The sequence below is a fragment of the Manis javanica genome, chromosome 1, assembly GCF_040802235.1.
Source record: "Manis javanica isolate MJ-LG chromosome 1, MJ_LKY, whole genome shotgun sequence".
Lineage (NCBI taxonomy): Eukaryota > Metazoa > Chordata > Mammalia > Pholidota > Manidae > Manis > Manis javanica.
This window is the reverse complement of record NC_133156.1, coordinates 227277927-227305168: the sequence shown is the minus strand read 5'-3', so window position 1 is coordinate 227305168 and position 27242 is coordinate 227277927. Positions and strand designations below refer to the sequence as shown.

Genomic DNA, 27242 nt, shown 5'->3' with positions numbered 1-27242 from the left:
CGGGAGATGGCAGGACTGGGGAAGGATGGTCCTCTTTCCAAACAGGCTCTGGCTGAGCAGTTACTGACCTGATAACCCCCACTGGGCCTGGGCCTCTGGCCAGTCTGCCTCGGTTTACACAGGGGAATCCTTCCTTTGCCCTCACCCCACTCTCCAATCAGCCGCCTGGGAGGCCAGGTGGAGCCCTGGGAGGCCCCAGCATCCTTCAAGGGCAGCTCTGGTTGATGAGCCTGCTGTATAAAAGGCAATCCTCACCCCTGACCCTAGTCAGCCTCCACCAGACCAGGCACAGAAGAGAAAGCCAGTACCAAACGCTGCAAGGAGTGCCTGACAGGGACTTTACTGGACGACTGGGTGTCTTTAGTTCGCTAACAGGTCACAGGCCAGCAATGAGCTGCACAAACAGTGGGTGAACTCACACCAAACATGCTGGTTCCAGCTGTGACCCCGCATGGGCCCCGGGCACCTGCCCGCTGTGTCCTCTGCTCCTGTGTCATAGGGACATGGGGAGCCCGTGAGGGACAGACAGGGCCTGCATGGGGCACCGAGGACAGGCAGGCAGCCATTGCCTCACTCCTCCTCCTCCGGAGGCCTTCCTGGGTGAGCGTGGATCCGTGGTTGTGGGCGGCGGAGGGAAGGCCTACAGGGAAAGGAAGCGGAACAGCAGTGCCGGGAGCCCCAGAGCAGCTCAGGGCCCTGGAGAGATGGGGCCCTTGGAGCCCAGGGAAGGCAGAGGAAGAGGAGAAATTCAGCTTGCAGACCCCAAGCAGCCTATTTCCTCCCACTCTGGCCCTGACTGGACAGCTGACAAGGGTGCATGAGACGCAAAACAGAGCAGACAGGGGCCTCCCCACCTGCCATGTACGCCCTGGCACAGGACAGGAGCAGGGTGCAAGAGGCTCTAGCCTGGGTGGGGGCACCGCCTTCAGGGGTGGCTGTTGGCCCCAATCACAAATGGGTCTGTGGTCCTAGTCCTAAATGTCTCTGACAGGTAGGACAAGCCATGGTACAACAGTGACTGCATTTCATTAAAAACTCATGTTTTATTACAAACTAGTTCTGAACATGAAGAACATATTTAAAAAAGACATATTGTTGGCTCCATTAAACATCATTCATTCACTGAGAATTTCTTGAGGACTGCGCCAAGCCCAGACCCATGTGCCAGGGCACAGGGGTTCCAGGAGGAGTCTAAGGCACTGGTTCTGCCCTGGCACAGGGCTCCTCCCTGGCAAGGCAGCTTCCACGGGTGAAAGGCTGGTGGGAAAGGCCAGACCTGGAAGACACGGAGGGCCTGGCAGCATCGGCCACTGGACAGACGGGCCCTCGAAGCAGTAGCCAGAGCCTGCTGCCGAGGCTGCTGTGAGCAGGGGGTCTCCCCAGGCTGTGGGCCAGAGCAGAGCTCCCAGGGGGCCATGACCTTGTTCAGAGCTGCAGTGGCAGACACTGGCCCAAGCAGGCCCAAGGAGGCCATGGTCTGGTCAGGCCTCAGGCCCTCCCTGGGAAAAGGACGAGGAAGACTGGGGCTTTGTCAGGTCATCCATACCCCAAAGAGGCAGGGCTGGGCCTGACATCCCCCTCAAGCTGGGCACCCAGGGAAGTACCCCACCTAGCACCTGCTAACCAGAGGCAGCCCAGGGACACCCTGCCCAGCTGGACTTTCCTAGTCACCCACTTAGCACTCCTCTCCTGGAGGACCCGCTCAGAGCCCGGAGGCCCCCAAAAGCCATGCTGCTTAGAGACACTGGACCCCCACCTCCACCCCGGGGCGGCCAGACTGTCCCTCCTATGCTGGGCTGGCAGAGCCAGGGGGCACGGTTTTCCTGCCCTGGCTGGAGCCTCCCTGGGCACCCCTAGTCTCCCTCCATCCTGGGGGCTGGGCTCCTGGTTAGCAAGGCTCCCCACACGCTCTCCTCTCCATGCCCACATGCTGGACAATCCAGGCTCCGAGTCCTGTGATGACCGCACTCTCTGACCCCTGCAGAGCTGCAGGACTCCACCGGCAGGAGAAAAGGGACACGGCAGTACAGGGTTCCTATGACCTGGTCTGGCACCCTCCCTCCCCTGAGAACAGAGGTCCTGGTCCCACAGAGCAAAGCCCCCACCTCACCAATACCCCTCCAAGGAAAGGGCCTGCCAGCTCAGGGCCAGCACGGGGTTGGGAGGGTCAGAAAAGGCTGGGGGTGGCCTGGGCAGGTGTGTCGTGATCCTGGATATACTGCAAGATGTCCGTCTCGTTCATGGCTTGGATCTGCTTCTGCTGCTTCCACTGCCCGGCCTCAGCCTCAGATGGGCCTGCTCTGGGGGGAACAGCTGGCTTTCTGGGTAATGATGGCTTGGTTGCCACTGGAGGCTTGGGCTTAGGCTGGGGCTGGGGTTTGCGCTCAGCCCCCAGGTTCAGGATCTGGTCCAAGTCCTCTTCTACCCTAGGGAACCAGAGATAGAAGCCCTGAGCCAGGCCCCGGGCAACAACACCCCCACATGGGACGGGGTCCAGCCCCCCCACCCTGGCCCTTCCACCATCCTGCCCCCATCATATTACATCCCCAAAACCCTCTGTGGAGTATGGCCGAATCTCCTGCAGGTGAGGATGCTGAAGTCCCGGGAGGCTGAGCGACCTGCCTGAGTTGGAACCAGGACATTTGACTTCAGAATATGGGCTTCCATCTAGACAGAGTCCAGCCAGAGAAAGAATAAACGAGGGACTCTGACTGTTGTGGGGTGGGGTCTGGCCACCCACTGCACCCCACTATGGGCCACATGGGTGCAGACAGAGCCCACTGAGGGCTGCAGCCAGCCTCGGCCACCAGGAGTCCACCACGGCCCTGGACCCTATGGCCTATCAGCGGGTGGGACCAAAGCCTGCAGCAGTGTGACGGTCACCCAGGACCAGCCCCAGGGACCAAATGGCAGTAAGAAAGGCAGGCCACAGCCGGCTCTGCCCTCTTTGCCTGAGGGAGCTCCTGCTGCTGGCTTGGGTGGAGGAACTCAACTCCTGGGGACCATATGCACAACAAAAGACCCACTTGATCCATCCTACCGCCCACCGACCTTCCGTTGTGCTGAATACCTATGGCCCTGCATTTCCACATTCATTGACTCACACAGTCATCACAAAACAGTGCCTGGTGATTTACAGGTAGGAAAGCTGAGCGATAAAGGGCCTCACTTGGCCCCCAACTAGCTTGTGGAGAAGCGGGACTTGGCCCAAGAATGGCTGGTCTCTGGCGTGTTTGCTTTCCTGAGGCACCAATGCATGGAGGCCCATTCTCAGCTACAGGTTGGGGTTTCTCCAAGGTCAAGGGTCTCTCTTTGTGCTGAGGCTGCAGGCCCCACAGAGCCCCTTCAGTCACACCTGCCAGGTGACACTGTTGGACCTGTTGCCTCTGAGGACCCAGCCCAGGCCCCTCTGGCCTTTCCGAGGCAGGAGCTTCTCCCAGGGCCCTGGGGTGGCCTCCCACACACCTGCATCCTCAGGGCTTCTCCCCTGGGCCGGGCTTCAGGATGCCTGCTTCTCCACTTCTCTTGTCCTCACATAGGACAGTCTCAGCTAGGATGCAGTGATTCAAATAAGACCCAGAGCAAGAATAGTTTCAAAGCAACAGGGTCCTTTCCCTCAATGGGCCTCAGTTTCCCCATCTGTGAGGGGCTGGAAGACGCCACTTCAGGACTGCTCGTTTCTGTAAGATGCTATGAAAGAATGACCCAGCTGGTGCTTCCACGCCTGCCCCCACCTGGGCAGGTGGCGGGCAAGAGTGCTTTCTTGGCCCTGAGTGGGGATCAGGAATGATACCCCCAGATCACATTTCCAGGGCCACAGCAGCCTCTCTCCTGCCTGCCTGGAGAAGCTGTGCATTGGCCAGTCAGGTCTGGAACTAGGAGACAGCAGGAGACCCAGGGCTGGAGGTAAGGGTTTGATAGCAGTATGCTAGGGGCTTTGGCAGAGTTACACAAAAAATCTCCACTGAAGCCCAGGGGCCAATTTTGGAATTCCTAAAGAGGGGTTCCTGGCCCTTTCCAGGCTTCCTAAGCCAGTGGCCAGCAGAGCTATCCAGACAGGCAGGTGCTGCCCACACCTGGGCTGAGAGCTTCCGTGGGCCTAAAGGAATCTCAATACACTTCATTCAGCCACACTGGGGATGGAGAAGGAGGATACAGGCGCTGCAGGCAGAAGACCTGGGGGGCCTTGCTCAGGCCTCTTGACCTCTTCAAGAGTAGGTTTTCTCATCCACAAAATGGGAACAGCGGCATTAGCCAGCAGGGTTAGAAGCACTGCGCTGTGGGCAGAAGGTGGTTGGATTCCTTGTCCAAATAGCCCTTCATCAGTGGCCTCAGGCCACTCCGCCTCCTCATCGGTAAATGGGATATAGCTCCAACATGAGCAGGGCCATGTAGAGGCCTTCATGGGCATGAAGGTGCCCAGTGTAACCCTCCCCTGGAGGGGCTGTCTGCCAGGTATCAGCAGCTGCTGAAGGAACTCTGGGTTGCTCTGCCTGCTTCCTGGGTTGACCTCCTGTGACAGGGTGCAAACCCTGAAGGGAGAATTCAGAGCCTCCTAGATAGCAGAGAAGTGAGCAAAGGCATCCTTCTACTCTAGACCTGGAGGGACTATCAAGCCAGGCCTTCGAAGAGAGGGTAGCTGTCTTGGTTCAGGGTGACCCCTGGAGGCCCTGCCATTCCCCATGACTGACTCTAGTATGCTTTCCTGTGTCTCAGCCCCCCTGCTAATGATACAACAACAATCCTGGCTTCTCCCAGCCTGCTGGGATGTCAGAGGCAAGGACACAGAATGACGGTGAACAGATGTCAGGGGCCGTGGGGAGATGTAAAGACAGGAAACCATCACTGTGACTCCAGCTTGGTGGGCACTTAGGGGGCTGTCTAATAAGCCATGACTGCTAACAAGGGTGCAGATGACAGCCTGCCAGGACAGCCCGCCTTGGCACCTTGTAACTGTTCCTGCAAAGAGCCAGCTCGGATTCCTGCAAGTCATCCAGCACAGCTGCATTCTGGGGGCTGTGGCCACTGCAAAGGGAAGGGAACACAGAAGCCTGGGGAGAGCCAGCTGCTGTCCCAGAGCAGGAGGCAGGTCTCCCAGCCTCTCCTCCTCCACATGCATAGAGGGTCCTGGAAGGTGTGGGCAGGACAGGAAGCAGGCAGACAGACTGGGTTCCAATCCCTGCTCTGTCACCTGGGAGCTGTGGTTTGGGGCTAATTACCTCTCTCACACTCCTTTTTCAGGATAAGGGCATCTGCATGGTGGGTGCTGGTGTGAGGATGAAATAAGGTCATGCGGAGAGAGTCCAGCAGACTGGCTGACACACAGCAAGCTCTCTGCAAGTAGTAGCTACGGTTCTGCACACACTAATCCACTTCCACGTAACAGATTAAGCCTTGCTCTCCCCTCTGTAAAGCCTGCCCATGCGACCTTGCCAGGACTGGCCGGGCCTAGCATATTTGTGCTTTGCTCCTTCTGGGTGAGCTGCATGCTACCAAGCATCAGTTTTATTTGTCCCTAACCTGTTTATGCCAGTTACACTTGCTCTTGCAATTGCACAAATTAGCTATTCTTTATGCAAACTATTAAATATAAGTTTGAAAAGGAAAAGAAAAAAGACATATGCATGAAGTTCTCCCTTTCCGGACCTTGTTGAGTTGCCCTGGGCCACTGACCATCCCCCCGGTCCCCCAATCCCTGTTACTGGCTCCTGCCTGTGACCGGCCAGGATTCCCTTCCCTTGGAGGCCAAAGCTGGTGAAATGCTCCCACTCGGGGTCCCAGGCTCCGTCTAGGCCACTCTCAGAGTTGGTGAAGAACTGCCGGGGACAGGTGGTACCTGAACAGTTTCTCGTCGGCCTCCATGTGGCCTGGGCGGGATGAGGGCCCTCCACTCTCACAGCTGGCGGCTGGCAGTAGTAAGGGGTCACCCAGGGAGACAGCCCCGCCGAGGTCAGGATCATCAAACAACTTCAGGGCTGCGGAGGAGGCAGCAGCAGAGTGGTCAGGACGTCCTGGCCCGTCCTCAGCTGCCCGGGGGGTAGGGTGGAGACGGCCTGGCCTGGCATCCTGGCCCAGCCAGGAGAGAGTGAGCAAGGGACAGGGCAGAGTGCAGAGAACAAGAGGAATGGGGCGAGGAGGGTGGGGGACATGTGCCCAAGGCCTGGCGCACCTGTCTGCCTAGCCCCACGTCCCCCTCCCTCCGGGCTGGGCCAGAGTCAGCTGAGGACACCACTCCTGGGGTCTAGTCCTGGAGGCCTTCCCACTGCCTCAGGAGGAAACAGCCCCTTCAGCTCACTGTGCCAGGCTCCCCATGACTGGATCCAGCTGGATCCCCTGGCTGCACCCCAGCCTTTTAACAATTGGTCACCTAGAGCCAACCACCAGCCAGGGGCAGCTGCCTACGGGGCTGCAGTGGAGAAGCTGACGCCATTCTGACCGCAGACCCCACCTTCAAGGAGCCAGGTCTACTTGCCACCCTCTCCCTGTCTCGCCTGCTCAATGCTGCCCTTCGGGAAAGGTGGTCACTGCTCCTCACCTGGAAAACACTTCCTCTACTGGCCTAGCAAACTCCTGAGACCTCAGGGACACAGCTCAGGCGGAGCCTCACCCTGGGGTCCCCACAGGCACTGACCGCTCTTACAGGCTCAGGCCGTCCTGCAGCTGTCAGGTGTCCCACCTTCCACAGGGGGCCCCGAGGCCGGGGCTGGGTCCTACTCATCAGTGGTTCTCAGGTCCAGCACGGAGCCCGGCCCTTGGGGGGTGCTCGCCGGGTGCTGGAGGGACTAGTGGGTGAACCTAGATAAGGACCTGGGTGGGTGAGTAAGGTCAGAGCCAGGGACGAGCAACGAGGTCCCAAGGCTGCTCAGCTTTCCCTTCCCAATGCTACCCGGGGGTCTGTGTGGGCAACAGAAAACCTCTTGTTATGATCCAAATTGTACAGAATCACCGCATGCCCGGGGGGGCCAGCATCCATTTTCCAGCTGGTGCTCACATCTGGCCACTGGTATAACAAAGACACTTGTACGCTGCTCATAATCCACACTTCTTAAAGCAACAAAGAAAACCACCCTCCTCTCCGTTGCGATGCCTGGAATGAACATATGGCCCAGGAATGCTCCAGGCTATGGGGACACCAGTGCGAGACCAGATTTCTTTTAGCAGAAAATTTCCATAAACTGAGTCTGTGTCATGTCAAAACAGGACACAAGGAAGACTTCCATTCTGCTCAAGTAAGACAGGTCCTCAGCCAGCGGGTCACTGAGGGGACAGGGAGGGCCAAGGGGATACCCTGGCGCTTGACTTACAGTCCTTGGGGGGCACGTCTTCTGCGAAGTTCTGGGAGAGCTTCCTGCCTGGGCCAAAGAGCCCCTCATCAGGGTCCACCTCCTCGTCAAAGAGGGTGAGCCGGGGTGAGGGTCTGGGCTTCACAGCCACTTCTGGGTGCTTCTTAGGCTTCTTGGAGCTGGAGAATCACAGATAAAATTCAAGGTTAGGACTCCTCATGAGAGCGCCACCAGCCGGCCCAGGTGGCCTGGTCAGACCCTCCAGGCCAGGTGAGCTTGAGCTTGTGTCAAGAAGGAACTTTCCAGGGACCTGACCATGGAGGCAGTGAGACCCTGGTGCTGGGAGCAGCCGAGCGCACATCCGGGAAGCCACCGCTGTGGGGATGGATGCGCAGGGGGAGCAGGTGGGTGTTTGACCTACACAGCTGATGGCTGGACAACTCCTGGCTCTGAAGGGCCACCTGGACTCAGGCCTGCCTGCATGGCCACAGGCCACAGAAACCTGCTCTCCTTCTGGAGGCAGTGGGGGCTGCCTCAGGGCACCCAGGTGCCAGATTCAGTCACTTGACAACCAGTAGGAAATGTGGGTGGATGCGGCCTGAGGCCAAAAACCTCAGGGTGTGGACCCGGGAGAGAGCAGAAAACAGCCTCGGTAAATGCACCCTTGTTTCCCCACATGTATCCCCGCTTCCCTTGAGAGGTACAACCTCCACATTCTAGAAAACACTTCAGTCCCACTGAGCAAACCCCAGCTCCTTCAGGAAACCCCCTTGGCTACACAGAGCCCCAGCGGCTCTGTCACCTCTAAGGTCCCTTTACGTCTCCTTCACTGACTGGCCGAGGTCCTGCTCTGAGCCAGATGCTGCTGAAGGAAACTGGGAGAGGGCACAAGAGAAGCTTCTGGGCCACAGGGGCACCTCATTTCCTGACCTGGGGTGGAGGCAGTTACACGGCATGCGTGTCAACATTCACAGAACCGAATGCTGAAGATCCATATGTGATTCTTGAATTATACCACCAATAAATAAACAACCTTTATTTTATTTTAACAAGGTGGTCCAACCCCTGCTGTGGATACCTAAACCAGCCATTTTAAGGTTTCTAAAAGCAGTATGTTTTTTACTGGAACCAGGATTTCCAGCGTGCCCGCCTGCATGGGGTGCAGTTCCACTGGACTGAGGTCACCATCGAAGCGCATGTTGGCAACACTATGTGGCAAGACGGCACCAAGGGGCTGGTCCTGCCCTGAAGAGTGGTACAGATTAATCAGTAGCAGATACAAAGAGCCGTAGGATGGCCCTGGGTGTTGGATTTAGATTTCTGGTGGAACCTCAGGCTCCCAGCTGAGACGGGGAGAAGCTACAGAGGCAAAGAATGCACCTGCCAGAAGGCCACACACAGGCTGGGGCCACCTCTGCACTCAGGGCCGAAGCCCTGGCAGGAGCATCTCTGAGAGGCTGGGTGGTTCAGAGAAGCGGGCTGTACGCCCAAGGCGCAGAGCAGGCAGAGAGGGCTATGACGAGAACGCGGGGCAGTCACGCCCTCGGTCCTCTGCTCCCACCCGGAGCACGAGGGAGAGAAGGATGGGGTGGGGACCACAGGATCAATCTCTGCTGCTCTTTGGGAGAAAGTGGCTCGTTCTGAGGTAGAGAAGGAGAGCAGACTCGGGGGCGGGGCTGTGCCAGGAAGGCCCACATGCCCTGGTCCCCACTCTTTCTCCATCCTGGGCACAAACCAGACAGGCTCACATCACAGGCCACGGACATGCCTGTTTGGGAGCCATACTAGGCACTGCCTGCGGTACCAGGTAAGGTGAAAGGAGCCGGGCTTCTCCAACCTAACAACAAGTGCTTTCCAGAAACTTCAGCCATGCCTCCCACACACCCTGAGGACTCAGGTGGCCAGCTCTGATGGCAATGTCTTCCCCTTTTGGGTCCATGAATCAGGGAGAGCCAGATCAGCTGTTATGACTGCTGGGAAGCGGGTACTCAAGAGACACTATGCCCCTCTAGAAGGCCAGCAGAGATGCCCCACCCAAGACCTCCCGAGAACCCCAGGGTCGGCCCAGGAAGCTGTCTGAGTCCCTGAGGAGTGTGGTGACCAGTCAGCTCTGGGTTCCGCCCCATCTTTCCCTCAGTTACCCCTCACAGCCACCCCGCTTGGTCCTGCTCCTGGGCCCGGAGGGGACTGCAGCAGGGAGGGGGGGACCCCCACCCTTACGCCTGCTGTCCAGGGCTGCAGGTCCCAGGGAAGGCAGAGCCGAGGCCTTGCCACTCCCCATAGCCACTGCCCGCAGGGTCACCCCACTGAGAACCTGGTGGGCCCCGAAACAGCCCCTTGGGAGAGCAAACTCACACCCTCCCCAGCAAACTGGGGCCGAGGGGCGAGAGGCTTCACAGGGACCAGAAATCAGAAGAGGCAAGGAGAGAAGGAACTGTCTGAAGAACAAAGGAAATGAGCGAGGACAGACGTGATTAATTATGTCTGGAGAAGCCAGGCAGAGTTTCAGTGACTTCCTCTCTTACAACTACTTCTGGTTCTGAGAGCAGAGATCAGGCCCGACTTCCCTGCTACGTGATGTTTCCTCTCAAATTGGATGAATGTCATTTTCCTCCCCAGAGACATTTCTGATCTTTTGTTGTCTTGAATTGAAATAAAGTGACTCTGTGGCACACGGGGCTACCCTGTCAGGACCATCTGTACTCTCCCCATCCCACCAGGGGCCATCCTGTCCCCCAGACCCTCCCTGACAGCCCCTGGGTCCTGTCCTGCCCGGCCCCCACGGTTCAGTCTCTGGGGCCCAGCAGTGTGCCTGGTTCAGAGCAGACATTCCAGAAATACCGGAACGGTGAAAGGCTGCACGTGTGGCTGGCTAGTGGGGTAGGTGGGTAGATGGTGGAAGGAACAAAGGGAGGACAGACAGACAAATGGATGGACAGAGAGCGGGGGAGTACATCTCTTACTCAGATTTATTTCTGCCTACTGCCCCAGGGAGGAGAGAAGGGGAGTGAAGATAGAAGGGTCCCCAGCATTCTCCAAGACAGACACCCACACTTAGGAAGCCCCCCTTCCTCCAGACACACTGGTCATCTCATCTGCTCTCACGTCCGCCCTGCAGCCATTCTGGGGGCAGCCCATCCACTCCCTCTGGGAGCCTTCCGTGGCCCAGCACTCATGGGGCACCTCCCTTGTGCAAGAACCTGAGCTGGATGATGAGGGCAGAGATGAGTAAGACCTGCCACAGCGCCCACAGGCTCCCCGCCGAGCAGAGTCACGTACACGTAAACCGCTCATGACCACACACGGCAGTAACTCCGGGACAGCCAGAGCACGGAGCCCTCAGAGGCGATGCAGAGGCGCTCAGCAGCCTAGGTGGGTGAAGGGCTTAGGGGCGACGCAGGCAGAGGAACCAGAGGCCTCATTCTGTGAGGGTCTGTGTGTGTGCGCCTTAGGCCTGACCAGGAACTGGGTCCCCCATGCAGCTCTGCTCACGGGTCCAAGGAGAAATCTGGGGCCTGAACTGGGAGAGCAGCTGCCGTGTGAGGGAGACAGGTCAGGGAGGACATCAGGAGAAAAAGCACTTATTTAACATTTGGACTGTCGTTGTGAGCACTGGGCAGAAGGGCTGCCTAGGACGCCACCAGCCTTCTGACCTTGGGCACGGGGACGGGCGTTTCATGGGTGAGTCTCCGAGCCCTATTTCTTCCCCTCCCTCACAGGTCCTGTGAGCAGACTCAGGCTGCACACCGGGGCTGTGGCCCTGGTGTCCCATGCTGCCATCAGTGCCCACCCAGCTGTCTGCAGGACACACAGGCCAGCTCTGCTGAGCACCCCACCAGCCCACCCTCCGTGCTGACTCGAGACAAAGCCCGTCACTCTCACGATGCCTCTTTTCTCCTCTCACCAAAGGAGGCTGGTACAGGTATGCTCTGTCACCAGGGGTGAGGCGACTGAGCATCAGATAGAGAGGTTGGCAATGGATGGAACTGCAGTCCCAGACTTCTTGTTGAGGAAGGCAGGGCCCTAAGCTTGTGAGGGTCCCGGCACAGCCTAGATTGCCTAAGGCAGGTGGGGGGCTTCCTGGATGGGTGCAGGCATGTGGGAGCATGTTCCTGCAGCACCCACGTGTATGAGTGGACAGACATCAGCTTTTCTGCTGTGTGTGCCTGACAGGAGACAGCGGCCCATCCGACAGCTCTGACAGCCCTGACAGCCACGCAGTGGCCTTGCTCTATGAGACTCTGGCTGTTCTATGACAGTGATTGACATATGACAGCATCCTCCCTCCAGCCACCCAGGGGGCTTGTGTTCATGTTCCTGGATATTCCTGCACCCCGTGGAAGACCACTGGTGGGCACCAGCTGTCCAGGACCTGAGTTACTTGAGTTGCAGGGGCATCTCCCAGACCAATCAGAAGATAATGGATCCTTCCAAAGGCCAGACTCACAGACAACATGACTGGTACCTTCAAAGCCAGGGTGATACATAGCTAAATATGGAAATCAACCTCCTTTCCAATTATAAAATTTTTCTGCTTCTAAATAAAGTGTTTTACATTTTTAAATCTTAAATTCAGCTTTTTCTTTCAATTAGAGAAAATTCTCAGAGTGCAAATAATTGAACTTGTGAAATTCACTCCAGGACATGTTACTTGCCGTAGCGCCAGGCCACAGGGCTTCTCCAGTGACCCAATCGCCAGAGTTGTGCGACTTCAGGGAAGGTCCGTGTGTCGGGCTGAGCAGAAACGGGCAGCTGGCACATGCCGAGAGGAGGAGAGTGAGCGGAAGTCTGGGCGGCAACCCGATGGGCGGGGGGAGATTCTGGGCCCTCCCGAGGGAGGGGCACTGGAGCAGCATGTTTTTCCCATGTCTGACCCCGGGCCAGTCATTTCATTTCTCTGGGGCTGTTTCCTTATCTGTTAAGATGGAATAAGGAATGCTCTGGAAGCTGCAGAGTGGAGCCTGCATGCAGGTCAGTGCTGGCCCAAACAGAGGCCTGTGCTCACAGGTGCTGCTTCATGACACCTAGGCTCACATTGTGTTTTGATCCAAAAGACTTCATTCTGGGCCTTAAAAAGTAGAACCCGCCTGGTAGACACCCATCATTTGCTGTGGTCCCAGAGTCATACTCAAGGATCTATTTCTCAGCAGCCACAGCCTGACTATGCAGGCCACCAAGCCCTACCCGTAAGGAACCAGGACCTCAGTGACCCTCGGGCTCTGTTCTCTGCTGTGCATGGCGAGATTTCTCCCTCTCTGCACTGGGACCAAGCGCAGCCCCTCACCCACCACCATGACACCAGGCCAGGCAGGCTGTAGGGGCTCTGCCACCCACTGCTCAAAGGCAAGTACCCACCCCTCCCCACACCCCAATGGCCCTGAGGACTGAGTACACAAACAGGCAATGGCCAGACCATGTGTAACCCAGAATCTAAACCCACCATTGCAGCAACCAGCTCAGGAAGCCAAACCACCACCTCTGCAGCCATGGTCCCAACGGGCAGGACTTGACTGGTAAATGCCAGCATCCCTGATCTTACCTTTGCTTCCTACTTAATAGGCCCAGCCACAGACAGCCAAACATGCCCCCTCAACCAATCACGAGGCAGGCAGGATACCCACTTCCAGTTGGCACCCTCCAGCTTGGCCACGCCAGCAGCCTCCACCTGGGGCACACCTGGCCTGTTTGCCCATTAGAACTCTTTGTCACTCCCCGGACTGCCTCTGTGTCTCTGCAAAATGGAGGTCATGGGGGCTGCACCCTCCCTTGCTACGGCCAGCTCTGAATAAACTGCCTTTGCTTGTTCTCATCTGGGTGGTCCTTGTTTATTCCCACACCCTCGAAGACACTCTGAATGCTGACATGACCAGTGGGCCACCAGCAGCCCCTGCAGTGGAGGATACCCACCACCTACATCATCCAGCATGCGGATCAAACTGATGAGGGCTGAGGTGGCACCCTGGAGCTGGGGGTGCTCTCAGTCTGGGGGTAACAGGAAGAGTCCTGGGCTAATACTCCAGAGACCAGAACACTAGCTCAGATGGTGCCCCTGACTGGTGATCTGGGGAAGGTCCCTGAATTGTAACCATGAAGGCACTGGATTTGACCTCTAATCCCTTATATTTCAAAGGCTCTGTCATTCTAAGAATGTTCTGACTTGGGGGCTGCTGCAGGAAGCCTGGGCAGCCTGAGACAGGGGAATGGCAGACATGACCTCCCAAGATGCCATCCCCCAGGAAGTTAAGCAATCATTTAATCTCATCAAGGACAGCCAAGCAAACCTCTTCCTGCCAGGACAGAAGCCGCAGGAGGCAACCCTGTCACCTCCGGACAAAACTGGCTCACAGCACGTTGGGCAGGTGAGCTGGTGCATCTGGCCAGGAGGTAAGGCCCTTGTGTGCACAGCACACCTGCTTCTTTTTTGCATAACAACAGGAAAAGGAAAAGTTGCCTTTTCCATTTCAACTGCTTTTTAAACACCCAAGGGCTTCTTCAGAACAGTAAATCTGAAATAGTGATGACACTGTACAAAGAAAATCTGTGCTTTATCTCATTTTTTCCTCACATTTGTTGGGCCTGGACTTTATGTCTAATTTACAAAGAGAGAAACTTAGGCTTGGAGAAGCTCAACAACTCACCTGGTACCCATTAGCTGCTAAGCGGCAGAGCTGGGATTTGAATGTGGGACTGTCTGCCTCTAACTCTGCTCGGTGACCACACATGGTGGGGTTTCCAGCTTCCCAGTGGCTTTCAAACTATGCCCTAAGGGACCCTGCCCTTCTGCCAAGCTGCCTGAGAGGTGGGGTGAGGCTGAGGGCACACAGATGCAGTCTCTATTCCTGTCCCATTGGGGCCAATTCTACAGCAGTCTGATGTTTTACATACTGGAATTCTACATGAGATTTCTCTTGAACCAAAGATTTGCTAGTGAATTAAAAAAGTGGAAAGCACTTATCTGCTGTTCCCAATTGTCAGTCATTCAGGCCAGACTCTGTGCATTAATGTGGATGGGGAAATACAGCTGGTCCAGCACACCGTGACATTGTGGTCGCCTTAACGGCAGCTGCTGGCTGTGATCGCTGGGACAGCTCTGGGGTGTAGCTGAGGGTGGCGGTCACTGTGCCTCCTGGTCCCAGGCCTGGCCACGGCTCAATGCTGTCTGCAAGTACAGGGTACGGCAGGCCTGCCTCGGCCCATGGCCCCAGTAACAATCAGGAAGTGCCCTCCGGCAGAGGACACGAAAGGGAAATGAGAGACTGAAGTAGCGCTGGGGCTGAGACTAACTGGAAGGACCCCTGGGGCTGCTCTCCCAGGCCCCCTGGCTGCGGAGCTGCGGGGCTGCTGTCCGCCCTGCCAGCTTTAGGACTTTCACCAGGTTCCATCTCAGGGGCTCCTCAAACACTAATTTGCCTATGAATCGCAAGAGCTCAGGAAAGCCCATGTTCCTGGGCCCCACCAAGGCCTGAGAATCTGCATGTCTATAACAAGCTCCAGGGGGGGGTGCAGAAATCCCTCGTGGGCTCTGCTACCCTAGGCAGGGGCTCCAAGCCCAGGATGACAGTAGCACTGTTTAGCAAGAGGCATTTAAGGAGAAGCAGCTCCCAAGGCATCTTATGAGAGGGGGCAGAGGCCATGCTGTTCCCACAGAGCTCCTCTCCACCGCCCGCCTTGGAGGACAGTCACTTTTTAAGTCTTGGAAGGAGTAGTTTTGTAAGGTGATGGAGATGTTAAGTAACCTTATTGTGGTAATTATTTCATAATATATACGTATAGTAAATCATTATGTTATACACCTTAAACTTATACAATGTTACACATCAAATACATCTCAATAAAGCTGGGGGTAAAATAAATCTTTGGTTAGCAAACTGGGGGGCAACTGATGACAGTGTGCTGGAGGCTTTCAAAACCACAGAATCATCTCAGAGCAGCAATTTAATTCAAATACAGAGTAAAATATTATTTTTACTTTTAAACACATGTGTGGTTATTTTATGGAAGATTAAACAAAGTTTCATAAGTAATTTCGACAAATATATGATCTGCATTCCAAAGAGAGGTCCGGCTTTACCACTTAAGGCCATGACACAGGGTCCTGGGTGCTGGTGGGAAGAGCGGGAAGGCCAGCAGTGCAGGAGGGCATGCTCCTACAGGAACCAGACTGTGCCCTGGGAAGCTGAGGGCCCTCAGGGACCTGGGATCTGCAAGGGGGCGCTCCCTGGGCACTGGAGGAAGATGTTGGAGGCAGCGGGCCTTAATGATGTGCAGGGTCTGGAAAGGCCTTCCCACCAGAGGGGTGTTACATCCCTAAGGAACACTGCACTGGAGTGGCACAACCAAGGCTCCCAGCAGAAGCTTCCAGGACCCGCTCGAGGGCAGGTGTCCGGGGTGGGGGGGGAGCTCGATAGAATATATGCTGCATACATGGAAAAGTTCCTCATTGCCTGTAACAGCAAAAACCTACAGAAAACACCATAATGTCCCCAAGCAGGGGTCTGGCAATGCCACTTACAGCACATGGACCCAGTGAACTAGCACAGAGCTACGAATGCATAAGCCTATTGATCTGGAAAGATCCAGTACATATATTGAATAATAGCAGATTATGAAATGGTGCACATAACACTCTCCCATTTGGGTAATAAAATGTAAATATCTGAAATGTATATGCCTTCTCGGGGAAAGGCCTTTGAACGGTGCTTTCAATTTTCTTATACTAATCGTATATTATTCAAATTACAATTAAAAAAGTTTCTAGTGGAGTATTTTCAGCAGAAGGCAGACTATTATGGTAGAACTTCATCTTAGAACTGTGAAGCCTCTAAAATAGAAAAGTTAAATACGAAAACTCCGCAGCACTTGGAAAGTGATCATGAGAGGACACTCTCTGAAAAAGCAGAGCACAAAGAGCCTGTGCGCTGTGTCTGCAGTCACGTGGATGGCACGGGGACGGCCGCACAGAAACCCGGCAGGTAGGAGCGCGGCTGTCGGGAAGGGCCGGGTGAGGGCTCTGTCTGTCTTTCAGCACTTTCTAACGGTGTAGGAACTCGTCTTTGCCTTAATGGAAAACAGGTCTAACAGACAAAGAAAACCCAGGCCCGCGGCTGCTCAAGGCTTTGTGCTGGCGGCGCCACCCCTTCCAGCCGCTCTGCAGCGGAGCAACAGCGCCCCGCTGGGGCCAGGACAGGAAGGACGGGCGCCCAGCTCCTGGAAACGTGGCTGCTGGGGAAAGCCCGGCCCAGGTGGGCGCTGGTTGCGGTGGGGTGGGGTGCAGCACGCTGCTGGCAATGCAGGGAGCTGCCTCAGAAAAACTGGGCACAAGGCAGAGAAACGGAGAAAAGATGGCAAAGCAACGCTGCCTGCGAAGAACATTATGTTCTGCACCGAAGGGCGGGTGGGCAGTGCAGTGCAAGAAGTCAACAGACTCACCCGGGCACCCGCCATCCTGGGAGAGGCCCCAGGAAACCGATTTCAAGGCAGGGTTCTGTCACACACAAGCCTCTGGCCAAGTCCCCGCTCTACTGTCCCCATCTGTGAAAGGGGGATAACTCTAGGGCCCTGCTCACCTCCCGACTGCTGAAAGACTGGAATCGAGGGGCAGGGCAAGGAAGTGGCATCAAGTCTTGGCTCTGCCATTTAAGGCTGCATGAACTTGGATAAGCTACCTGACTCCAGACTTTAGCTTCCTCATACACACAACGGGCTGGACGCCAGTACTGGATGCTGAAAGCAGTCTGGTACATCATGACCTTTTTAAAAAAGTGAAATAGAATAGAAAAGATTTGTTCATGTAAATGCTAATCAGTTCCTGGCATGTAATAAGGATCTCAAAAAATGTTAGGTGTTGTTATTTCTGATGGAGGCAACAGTCCTGACAATGGTCATTAAAAGAAATACTGGCAGAAGGTCATAACTGGGATTGCTTTTAGGTGCTAAGCTTTCCTAGGGTTCAGGAATGAAGACCGTGGAGAGAAGAGCAGGGGTCGGCGCTGTGGGGCAGGTGGTCCCCAGATGGCTGGACGGCTGACACCCACTGACAATGTGCTACTGGAGTTCAGTAGGAAAAGCAAGGCAGCCCTTGCCAACCCAAAGAGCATTTTCCTACCCAAAAAAGGAGCCGCTTTGCTAAGCATGTCCATTGGCCAAAGGCTGGCATGAACCACCCAAGTCCATCTCAGTTTGGCACTACATGTGGTTACCCAGAACAACAGAGCGTGAGTTCAAACAAAGCCTTATACTTAAACAAAATAAACCCCAAGAAGGGCCTGCGGGTTGTGCAAGGCTGATAAGGAGTAGCTATTCCAAACTCTCCTGACATAACCTTACTGCCACTCCATAGGGCTGTTGACCCCTGTCCACGACAAGGCCGGATGTGGACGAGTGGGAGGGCCCCAATTCCTGGGCGCCGAGGTGCTGCAGGGCCTCTGGCTTGGGTCCCCCATCTCCCTGAACACCTGGGATCTTTCCTGACTCTGGCTCCTCATCCCCTCTAAGCTGCGCTCTCAGCAACCCTGCAGCCCTGTCTCCTCACCGGGTGCCCACGGTCACACGTCCACCAGGAGAGGAAGGAAGGCTGTGGAGAGTGGGCAGGGCATTCATGACCACATTATTCATGGTGTTTAGGCTGCACTTACCCCTGCCTGATTCCTAATCGGCTCTAACTCCTGGAATAGGACCCGGAAGGCAGGTCTCCTTCACCTACGGACTGAACCTCAGTCAATGTCTAGGATGCCCTCATCAGGGGAGAGAGAATGTCACGCCGGGTCTGTGCTCTGATTCTGCACAGGGACTGGGGCAGAGAGATGAGCCCACAGAAGCTAAGGGCTGACTGACATTTATATTAACTCGGTCTTCACAAGAACCCCAAATGGTAAGTGCTATCATCCTATTTTCACTGCAGAAAACTGAAAAAAAGGGGTAAACTACCTGGGACACATGGCTGGAAAATGGCAGTGCCAGGGTTCAAGCCCAGGATCCTGACCTCATTTACCAGCTGCATGACCTTGGGCAAGGCACTTGGCCTCTGCAGGCTTCAGTTTTTTAAATCTGTAAAATGGGATAATAATAGCTGCTTGCAGGGTATGGTGTGAATGAGACACATTACACAATGTGGAAACACAACGCCCAGTATGCAGCAGGTGCTCACAAACATTAGTTCCCACCTTGTTTATGCACATGTAGGCCAAGAAGTGAGGGCCCTGGGGTGGCTGAGTCTGTCTGCTTCTCCCTCATCCCCTTCTGGTCGGGAGGTCCTGCCCAAGCACCTCAGTCTGGGCCCATCCCAGGGGCCTTGGGAAACGTCTGGCTCTCTTGTCTCCTCTAGCCTGCAGACCTCTCCCCCCAGCACAGGGCGGCCCGCCCCGTGGGGACTCAGGAGCTACTCACTGATTGGCTGAGGGCATTCAAAGATCCAGGAAAGGAGAAGAAACAAGGAGGCGACAGACTCAGGACACCAGGAACCACCAAGGCCATGGCTGGCTTGCCTGTCCTTCTCCAGTCAGTGTACATGTGTGTGCGTGTGTGTGCATGTAAAGGAGACACAGTCCACTGGCTAAAGGATCCCGGGGTTTACTCTATGTCCTTGCAAAACATACAGTCAGCACCTTATGGGTCACCAGGCCCCTCCACCCATGTGATTCAGGGAAGTCTTACAACCACCTTATGGGGAAGCAGGGCCGAGGTCAATACCCCCGCTTTAAGGACAGTTAAGTACAGCCTAGGGAGTTCTAGCCACACGCTGCAGGTTGCAGACTATCAGTGATGAGCTGGACAGAGAATCCAGGCCTTCTGAGCTAGACTACCAGGTTTAGACAGTCAAGGTTGCTTAACTGTCAGGGGTAGAGGACAGCCCTGTCAGACCTTGGTGCAGAGCTGGGGGCAAGGGTCTCCCTGTGACCAGGGAGCCCCAGGTGATACCTGAGCCCAGCCCAGAGACATGGCGATGTCAAGAGACAGAGACAGAGCCAGAGACAGAGCTGGGAGCTGGTTCCCCAAGCATGTGAGGCCACGGGTGGGGGCGATGACCCAGGGAGACAGGCGTCCTCACACTCCCAGGAGGGAAGGAGAGCCTGAAGCAAGCCAGGAGGCGGCCCTACCGAGAACGGGGAAACCTACCGCATGATGCCCAGAGGGTCCAGTGCCTCCTCCTCCTCTGAGGACCTCTCTGCATCCTCGGCCTTCAGGCCTGGGAGGGGCAGACCCTCACCCTCTGCTCGGTCCTGCTGCTCGAAGAAGTCGAAAGCCTCCCCGCCGTCCCCTGCCTGGCTGTGTGCATCCAGGACAGAGACTTCTCTGCTGCTGAGGTCTGCAGCCCCCACGGATCTGGTACCTGTGAGGGAGACGGAGGAGGTCACTGTAGCCCCACCATGAAGTGATGAGGTAGTGCTGCCAGGCCCCTGTGCCAACACCTGTGGCTGGAGCTTCCTGTAGCGTCCTGGACCCAGGATGGTGGGTCTTGGGCTCCAAGTGCCCTCTGCAGCCTCCCAAGGACTGACGGGCACCAGTGAGGCCTGCAGGGGAGTGGTTATAGGTGGGAGCCTTAGAGCAAGACAGGCCAAGGTTCCTGAATGGCTGTGGTGCAGGGCCTGTTGGTACCACAGGGATGGATGAGCACGTCCAGGGGTTAACAGAGGGAGAAACCAGCCAGTGTACCTTGTGGGGCATGTCAGGGAGCTCTGCCAACCCAACAATGGATGAGGGCCTACTCTGAGGGTCTGGGCAATTAGACTATGAGCTTGATGAGTGCTGGGAGCACAGGGAAGATTCCAGAACAAACTGTGATGGCTCCAATACAAACTGGCTACATGAGTCCTTCTCAAAGCATTGTCCACAGATGGGTGTCCATGATGATGCAAGTACAGAAAGAGAGCAAGCATCCAGAAACTTCCATACCAGCTTGGCATTATTCCAACACCCAAATAGTCAATTCTCTATTTGTGAAAGTATCTATCTGCAAAAGATTGGGGATAAAAAAGCTGGTCCTTCCCTGCAAATGATTTGAGAAGCATGGCTTGAGACTACTTGTTCATCACTATCCCAATAGTTATTAAGTAGTTTATCTTTGATAGCAGTCACTTTTAAAAAAATATCACCCTTAGGTAAAAACTACCTGGTGTGTGCAATACACATGTACTGATGTAAGGTGTATTACTGTGATGTGTAAAACTAAGTGATAATGGACAGGTTGCATTATATTATCTTATGCTTTATTTTACCAGGACAAGTGTGGCAATACTGATGAAAATCTCATGACTCTTCAATTTTATGTAATAAGCACCGTGTATAAACAATTTACAGGTATTGGTTCATTTAAATATTGCAGAAATCCCACATGAGATCCTATTTATACTTCCCTGTTACAGATGAGGAAACTGAGGCAGAGAGAGGTTAGCGAAGTCAAATCACCCCATCCTGCTTCTCAGTAATAGAAGGGGCAGGAGGCAAAGGTGTGGATGGGACTGGCCAGGAGATGCAGAGGTGGGGCTGGACTATGAGAAAGCCCCTGTGTATGCCCCATCTGGGACCCAGGCAGTCAGTCCTTGGGGGTCAGGTCTCCATCTGCCCACCATCTCGGCCAGGAGAGCATTAAGGCCTGCCTGCCGGCCTGCCTCACAGTGTAGCGGAAGCTTCTGGGCTGCAGGAGGCAGCTGCGGCGCCCACTCTGGCTGAGCCAGGGCAGCCAGGCCTAGTTCGGGGCCAGGGAAGAATTCAGGGATTCGGGATGGAGCTTTGGGTACCTAGGAATTCTAGCAGCTCTGGGCTGCCCGCCAACTCAGCATCCTTCGAGATGCAGCGCAGGATCTCATCGAACACAGCTCTCCTTTCCCGGATGTCGGACTCCCCAACAAACAGGACCTTCCTGGGGAGCGGGGGAAGGCTGGCTGCCGGGTAACAACTGCTCAGTTTCTGGTAGAACTCCTCAATCTCGCTGTACTTCTTGGAGACCTGGAATGAGGGGAGTGAAGAGTGGAAGGTGAGTGGGCCTCCCTCACCCCAACCAGACATGCCAGAGGCGGCCGTTCAGAGTGTCCTCCTGGGACCTGCTGCCACAGGATGAGGGCCTTGGGTGAGCCTCCCTCCAGCTCCATTCCTGACCTTCCCAGTCAGTGTGAGGCTCAGTTATCAAAGTCCCAGGGCCCCAAAGGAAAGCGGCCATCATGGTGGATCTGGGGTGCTGCACAGGTCCAGGAAGACACACGCGACCCAGGGGCCCCAGCCTGGCCTGCAGGTGAACACAGAGGCCCAGTGCCTCCCTTCTGGGCCTGCAGGGCATTAGCAGGGTGACCTCACTATCTGGCCATCTTTCTGCAACAACACGAGTCGCCTTTTCTCAGCATAGATCTCGGGATCATTCCCCCATGAAACGGCAGCAGCCGTCCGGGGGGAAGTCCTTACAGTGCTCAGGTGGTGCAGAACCAGATACTGCAAAGTTGGCTTCTCAGCCCTGCAGTCAGCCAAGACCCCACTGCACATGGGGACCTCAGGGAAGCAGGCCAGGGATCCTAGGGGCCGCTAGGAGGTGGTCCCAGGCCATCTGAGCCACAGTGGGGCAGCACCCAGCTTCCTGGACAGTTGGAAGTCAACAGCCACCTCTTCTCAGCCTCTCCCCAGAACTCCTACTGCAGCTACGGGCTCACTCCCTCACTTACCTAGCTCCTGCTAGATGCAGTTTGCTCTGAATGGGATGCCCCACCATGGCCTCAGCCCCACGAAGCTCCAGGTTTTGTGTGGGGCATCACTGCTGTGGTCTGTACCTCCCAACACGGGGACTGCTCTGTGCCACATACTGTGCTCTCCCTGCATGCCGGGCCTGTCTCCCCAGCTCCTCTGTGGGGGCATCGAGCCTACGGACAGGGATATCCTCACTTCTACTCCGAGGCCAGGGAGTGGAAGGATGCCCGCAGCACACCCCCAAAATGCTAGTGGGCAGACGGGCTGCGGGGTGTCTGGAGGCAAACACGGGGAGACCTGGCTAACCAGCCCTGCCACCAGAACCCCCAGCCTGTGAGGGTTCTAGATGCCAGCAGGGGCCTGAGGCACCAGGGGACTTCAGAAAAACAGCCCCCTGATAGGGAGTCATCTGGAACAGGGGACTGACTGCATTTTGCAGTTGTTGACACAAGAGTGTGGCTCCTGAGAACAGCCCTCCAGGAAAGTAAAAGGGTCATTTCACAAAAGTGACGCAGGCTCCAGCCCTGTGTTCTGAGAACAGGATGAGTCTAGCCCGGCAGGGAGTGGGCCCAATCCTGAAAACCCTGACCCTAGGGATTGAGCGCCCTCTGCTGGCCTGACTGTTCCATGTGGGCTCAGCCCTCAGACCCACCAGGATGGGATTCTGGGAACCACCCGTCTCCAGGCTGGGGAGTTTTAAGTCAGGGGTGCCACCCATCTAAGACCCACGTCCATCAGTGTTCAAAAGCTAGGGCTTCCCAGGTAGCTACATGCACAGCATGCAAAGAAGGTGAAGAGAGAGGCACTGAGTGCAGAGGGTGAGAACTCCTGTTGACCTAGAGTGCTCCTGTGCTAGGCACACAGTGTCACTGTCCCATGTCCTCAACCTCAGTGGGTGCTTGCTAGTACATATGGTGTCTGCCAAATGGAAAGCAAATCCAGTGCCCCTTTCTGGAGGCTGGTTTCACTTTAATATAAAAAATTACATGCATTTTTATATTAAAACACATGTTTTAAGAGAATGCAAAACGTGTCCCCCCTCCTTTTTTTAGCTAAATCATGAAACCTCAAAGACATATCAGGCTTTGGACTATACACGAAGAACTCGTGGGGAGCAAATGCATTCTCCTTTGCCCTCTCAGGGGGACAGAAATGCTGAGAAGCTCTTGCCTGTATGGGCACCTGTGCATACACACACGTGCCCACAGGATGTTGTTGGTCAGAAAAAAGTGGCACTGTGGTGGTGCGTGGAAGGTTAAGGAATCCTCACACATACCTTCATATGGGTCTTTGCAAAGACCGAGCAAGCTGGCATGGGCGTTCAAGGACTCCCAGAATGCTGCTTCTCTGTCATGCCCAGGGACACTGATCTCAGATATTCTCTGCTCCCACCCCTTAGCTCCACCCTGGGCCGAGTCAGATCACATGAGCTGCAAACCATCCCGGAGAGCAAAGCAGACCCAGAACCACCACATAACATTCCACCTTGGGTCTTCCAGGAGTCAATTTAAGAAGCAAATGACAAACACCACATTCTTTTAGATGCTTTCCATGTGGTGAATGTCAGTTATGGGAAGATCTGTACCACAAATTTTTATCTCTTAGAATTTAGTGTCTCTTCTAATGGTCACTTGAGCTAAGTAATTCACTGTTTCTCTTTTTGTCTTGGCTACTAGGAGATTCACAACTAACCATGTGCACATGCACAGTTGGTTGCTCCTGTCTACATCACAGGACTCTTGCTCATTGTACCTTTTAAAAAAAGAGTCTCCTTTAGCTTCTGTGACTCCATGATGCCCCCTTGCCTTCCCCTGGCTCCCCTGCCCATCCCTGAGCTGCTTGCACCCCCAGAGTTTCCTCCTAAAGCCCTTCCCTCTGACTCTTCCACATTCATTTTCTGGGAAACTACATGCACTCCTGGACTTTCAACCTCACCTCCAAGTTGAGCCTCCCATACCTGCCTCTTAGGTCTGACCCTGTCCTGCTCTGTTGGGAAGACCCGTCACATTTGACACGCTCCCCTTAGACACACCTCTGCACTGCTGCTCTTTCTTGCAGTCGGTGGGAACAATATGAGTGAGCAAATCACAGGCCTGTCACCTTAGAAATATTTAACCCTCTCCCTCCCTTCTACACCAACTATGGCTGGCCTGCTCCCCACCCTCACCTGGGGTATTCCTGCCTTAGCCTCTTAACTGACAGCTGTCTGGTTCCTCCTGATCCAACGCCACTCTCCAATCAGATGGGCCAGCGAGAGGCAAATGGGACCATGCCAGCCCCTACTTAAAACCCATCCTTGGCTGCGAGATGAGCTGGGCTCCCTGCACCCCCTCTAGGACCTGGACCCTGCCTGTCCTCATCCTCGTCCTCTCCTACTTCACCCAGGATGATGCTCAGCTGCTCACAGCTCCCTGCACGACGGCTTCCTGCCTTTGCTTAGGTGGTGCTCCCTGCCTGGAATACTGCTCTTCTGCTGCAGGGCTCTACCTGCTCTTTAAAACACAGCCCAGTCCTCATCTCTGCCGAGGAGTCTTCTGGAACCACTTCTCCAGGGTGGGTGAGGTGCCACTTCTCTACACTCCCACATTCCCCTGCATGTTCCTGCCACCACTTGCATCTGTCCCCCAACAGACTGTCAGCATCATCTGATTTGCTCTCGTGTTCTTACCGCCGACATGCTCTGGCACTCCCAGGCCCTAAGCAAGTGCCTGCTAAGAAGTGCTCACTTCCTGAAGCTACTCCCACCCTGGTGGCACGTGTGTCAGCCCACCTGCACCCCTGGGCCCTGAGCACCCTCAGGAGCATCCTGGCTGAGCCCCCAGCTCACCAAGAACTGGACGACATCCTCAGGCCTGTGTTTGGCTGACTTGAACGCAGCCATCCGGGTGACCACCAGGATCTGGTACTCCACGTGGCCCGACATCATCTTGCCCCGCACCTCCTGGTGCTGGGGCACAGTCAGGTCGAGGCCCGTGTGCACATTCTGAACTCGCCTGCCAAAGGGAAAGAAAGCAAACGAAGCTCAGTTCAAGGCAGCAGGCCTATTGAGCAAACACAGGCGGGACAGCGGGCCTGTGTGAGAGGCTTCTCTGCTTGCTGCCCTCCATGGACGCTGCTCCAGGCCACCTGCCCCACCACACACCAGCCCCTCATAAAGCCTGGTTTCCCGAGCCTAGGCCCTACTTTGGGGTTGCTCCCAAAAGCTGGAAAACAAGTGACAGCAGAGAAGACAAGGGCTCGCAAGAAATCACAAACAGGTCAATGGAGTCCACAAACTTGGTGCATGAGCTCTGCCCGCCTTGTGGCATCTCAGGGACTCTATTCCCACCAAGGCAAGCACCCTCTCTGTGCTCACAATGCAGGAATGAACCCTACCAAGAATCTGGAGGGACTCTCCTCATGTGCTCGCAGGAGGGCAGCAGAGCCACATAGTGCCTGCCCTGCTGCGGCACGGTGGAAAGGGCACTGGGTCTGGGCCCTCACTAACCAGGGCCCTCCAAGCACCCAGTGGGCGGCTAGACCAGGATGTGAGAGAATACTCTGGGAAACATTACAGCTCTCGGAGAATCTGTAAATGCTGCACAAATATACTGATTGTATGACCAACCCTGTCTGGGTGGGGGTGAGGGAAGCCAACCCCTGCTTCCGAAGCACCTGGCACCAAAGTCACACCCTCACTGGTCTGCATGTGGCTAAGATGAGTATCTGCTGCTCTGCCTGCTCATATCTGTCAATCTCGAATCTCCTTTTTGCAGAAAAGGAAACTGAGGCTGAGAAAGACATGATTTATGTGGCACTAGGGAAAACTTCTGCCAGTGAAGATATGCCCTGCGACCTCACAGTACCAGGCAGAGCAGGTTCTCACATCACGGTTTACTTAAGGAATCACATTTTTCTAGACGTGAAGTCACCCGGAAGTTCAGAGTGCAGCTGGAAAAAGTAACAGTTGGGCTGGGTAACACACTCGTTTGTGTAATAAATTGGCATCTTAGTCCAAGATTTTGTGTAGGGGAACAAGGCTGGAGTTCCTGAAAATACCTGAAATGAGTCACATTATATATATTACAAAGGGGCAAAGGGTAAAACCACATCCATCCCAACCTTTCCAGGATCCGTCTTGCACGGGGTCCCCCAGGTCTGGATCAGGGTGGGCCCACACGGTATCCTCTGCCTCTGAGGCCTTTGCTGTAACTTCTACTGAGCTGCCTACCTCCTGGAGCAGCTGCCACCTCTTCTCTCCCCTTCACCTGGTAACTTCCCGCTCTTCCTGCAGTAGCTGACTTCATTCACCCCCTCCCAGAAGCCTGAGTTAGCCCCTGCACTGTGTTCCCATGGCAACTCGAACTTACTACCCCTCCTGGCATCAGGGCCCCGCAGGTCTACGTTTATCCCTGTCTCCTGCAGGGCAACCCCGTCCCCAGTGCCCTGTACCGGGCCTGGCGCATTGAGCACCGAGAAGATGCATGTCTAACTGGATTTCCAAAAGCAATGAATGCAGGTTGGCAGGAAAGGGGAGAAGAGAGCCCCCCTCTCTGCCCGCCTGCGCGGGACCAGCACTCCAGGCCTTTCACTGGCTGTTGGGTTAGTCTTGGGTGAGTTCAGCATCCTCTAGCGGACTCAGTCTTCCCCATCTGTAAAACGGGGCGCTCGAAGCCGGCCCCCTCTTCTGCAGGGCGCTTGGGGGGCCGGCCGGACGCCGCGGACGCACCGGCCGGCTGCTTCCGTCTGCTGCTCAGCCTGGGGCGCGGCGGGACGTGGCGCGCGCGCACCCGGATTCCGCGCTGTGGGAGACGCAGCGCCGGGCGCGGGGGTCTAGCTCACCTGGAGGTGACGAGCACCGCCGGGGTCTGCATGGCCGCGGCGGCCACGGGCGGGGCGGTCGGTCACGGGATCCGCAGGCGCTGGCGTCGCCGCGTCCCGCCCCGCGCGCACGGCCCGCCCCGGCTGCGGCCCCTGCCCGCCCCCTAGTGGCCGCCGGGCTCGGCCCAGGGGTGGCCGTGCAGCTCTGGCCTTTCTGGGACCGTGGGCGGTGGCCGCGCGGAGCGCCTTCCGTGGGCTGCGCGCTCGCTGCCCGAGGCCCGGGTCGAGCTGAGCCAGAACCGAGCGTCCTGAGCCAACCGGGCGGCCGGGAGGCGCGCCAGGAAAGGAACGCTTTCGTGTCGGGGCCTGAAGTCCTGTTTGATGGTGTGGGCGGCAGCTCCCAGTTCCCTCTTAAGAAGGCACCTTGTGTCCCTGCTCAGGGACACATTATTTGGTCCGCCCCGCCTTGGGGAGTGTTGAGGAAACAAT

At 55.9% G+C, this 27242-nt stretch overlaps 1 protein-coding gene across 1 annotated transcript; it reads right to left on the bottom strand.

Annotated features, from left to right (window-relative positions):
- Window positions 1-1019: 1019 nt before the first annotated feature.
- On the bottom strand, window positions 1020-26926 carry HS1BP3 (HCLS1 binding protein 3). Its single transcript, XM_037026466.2, has 7 exons — window positions 26775-26926; window positions 24781-24946; window positions 21020-21227; window positions 19398-19611; window positions 7305-7462; window positions 5837-5975; window positions 1020-2426 (listed from the first exon to the last, which is right to left on the bottom strand). Exons 1-7 carry the CDS (start codon window positions 26804-26806, stop codon window positions 2168-2170), a joined length of 1176 nt encoding a protein of 391 aa, XP_036882361.1. The 5' UTR covers window positions 26807-26926; the 3' UTR covers window positions 1020-2167.
- Window positions 26927-27242: the final 316 nt, after the last annotated feature.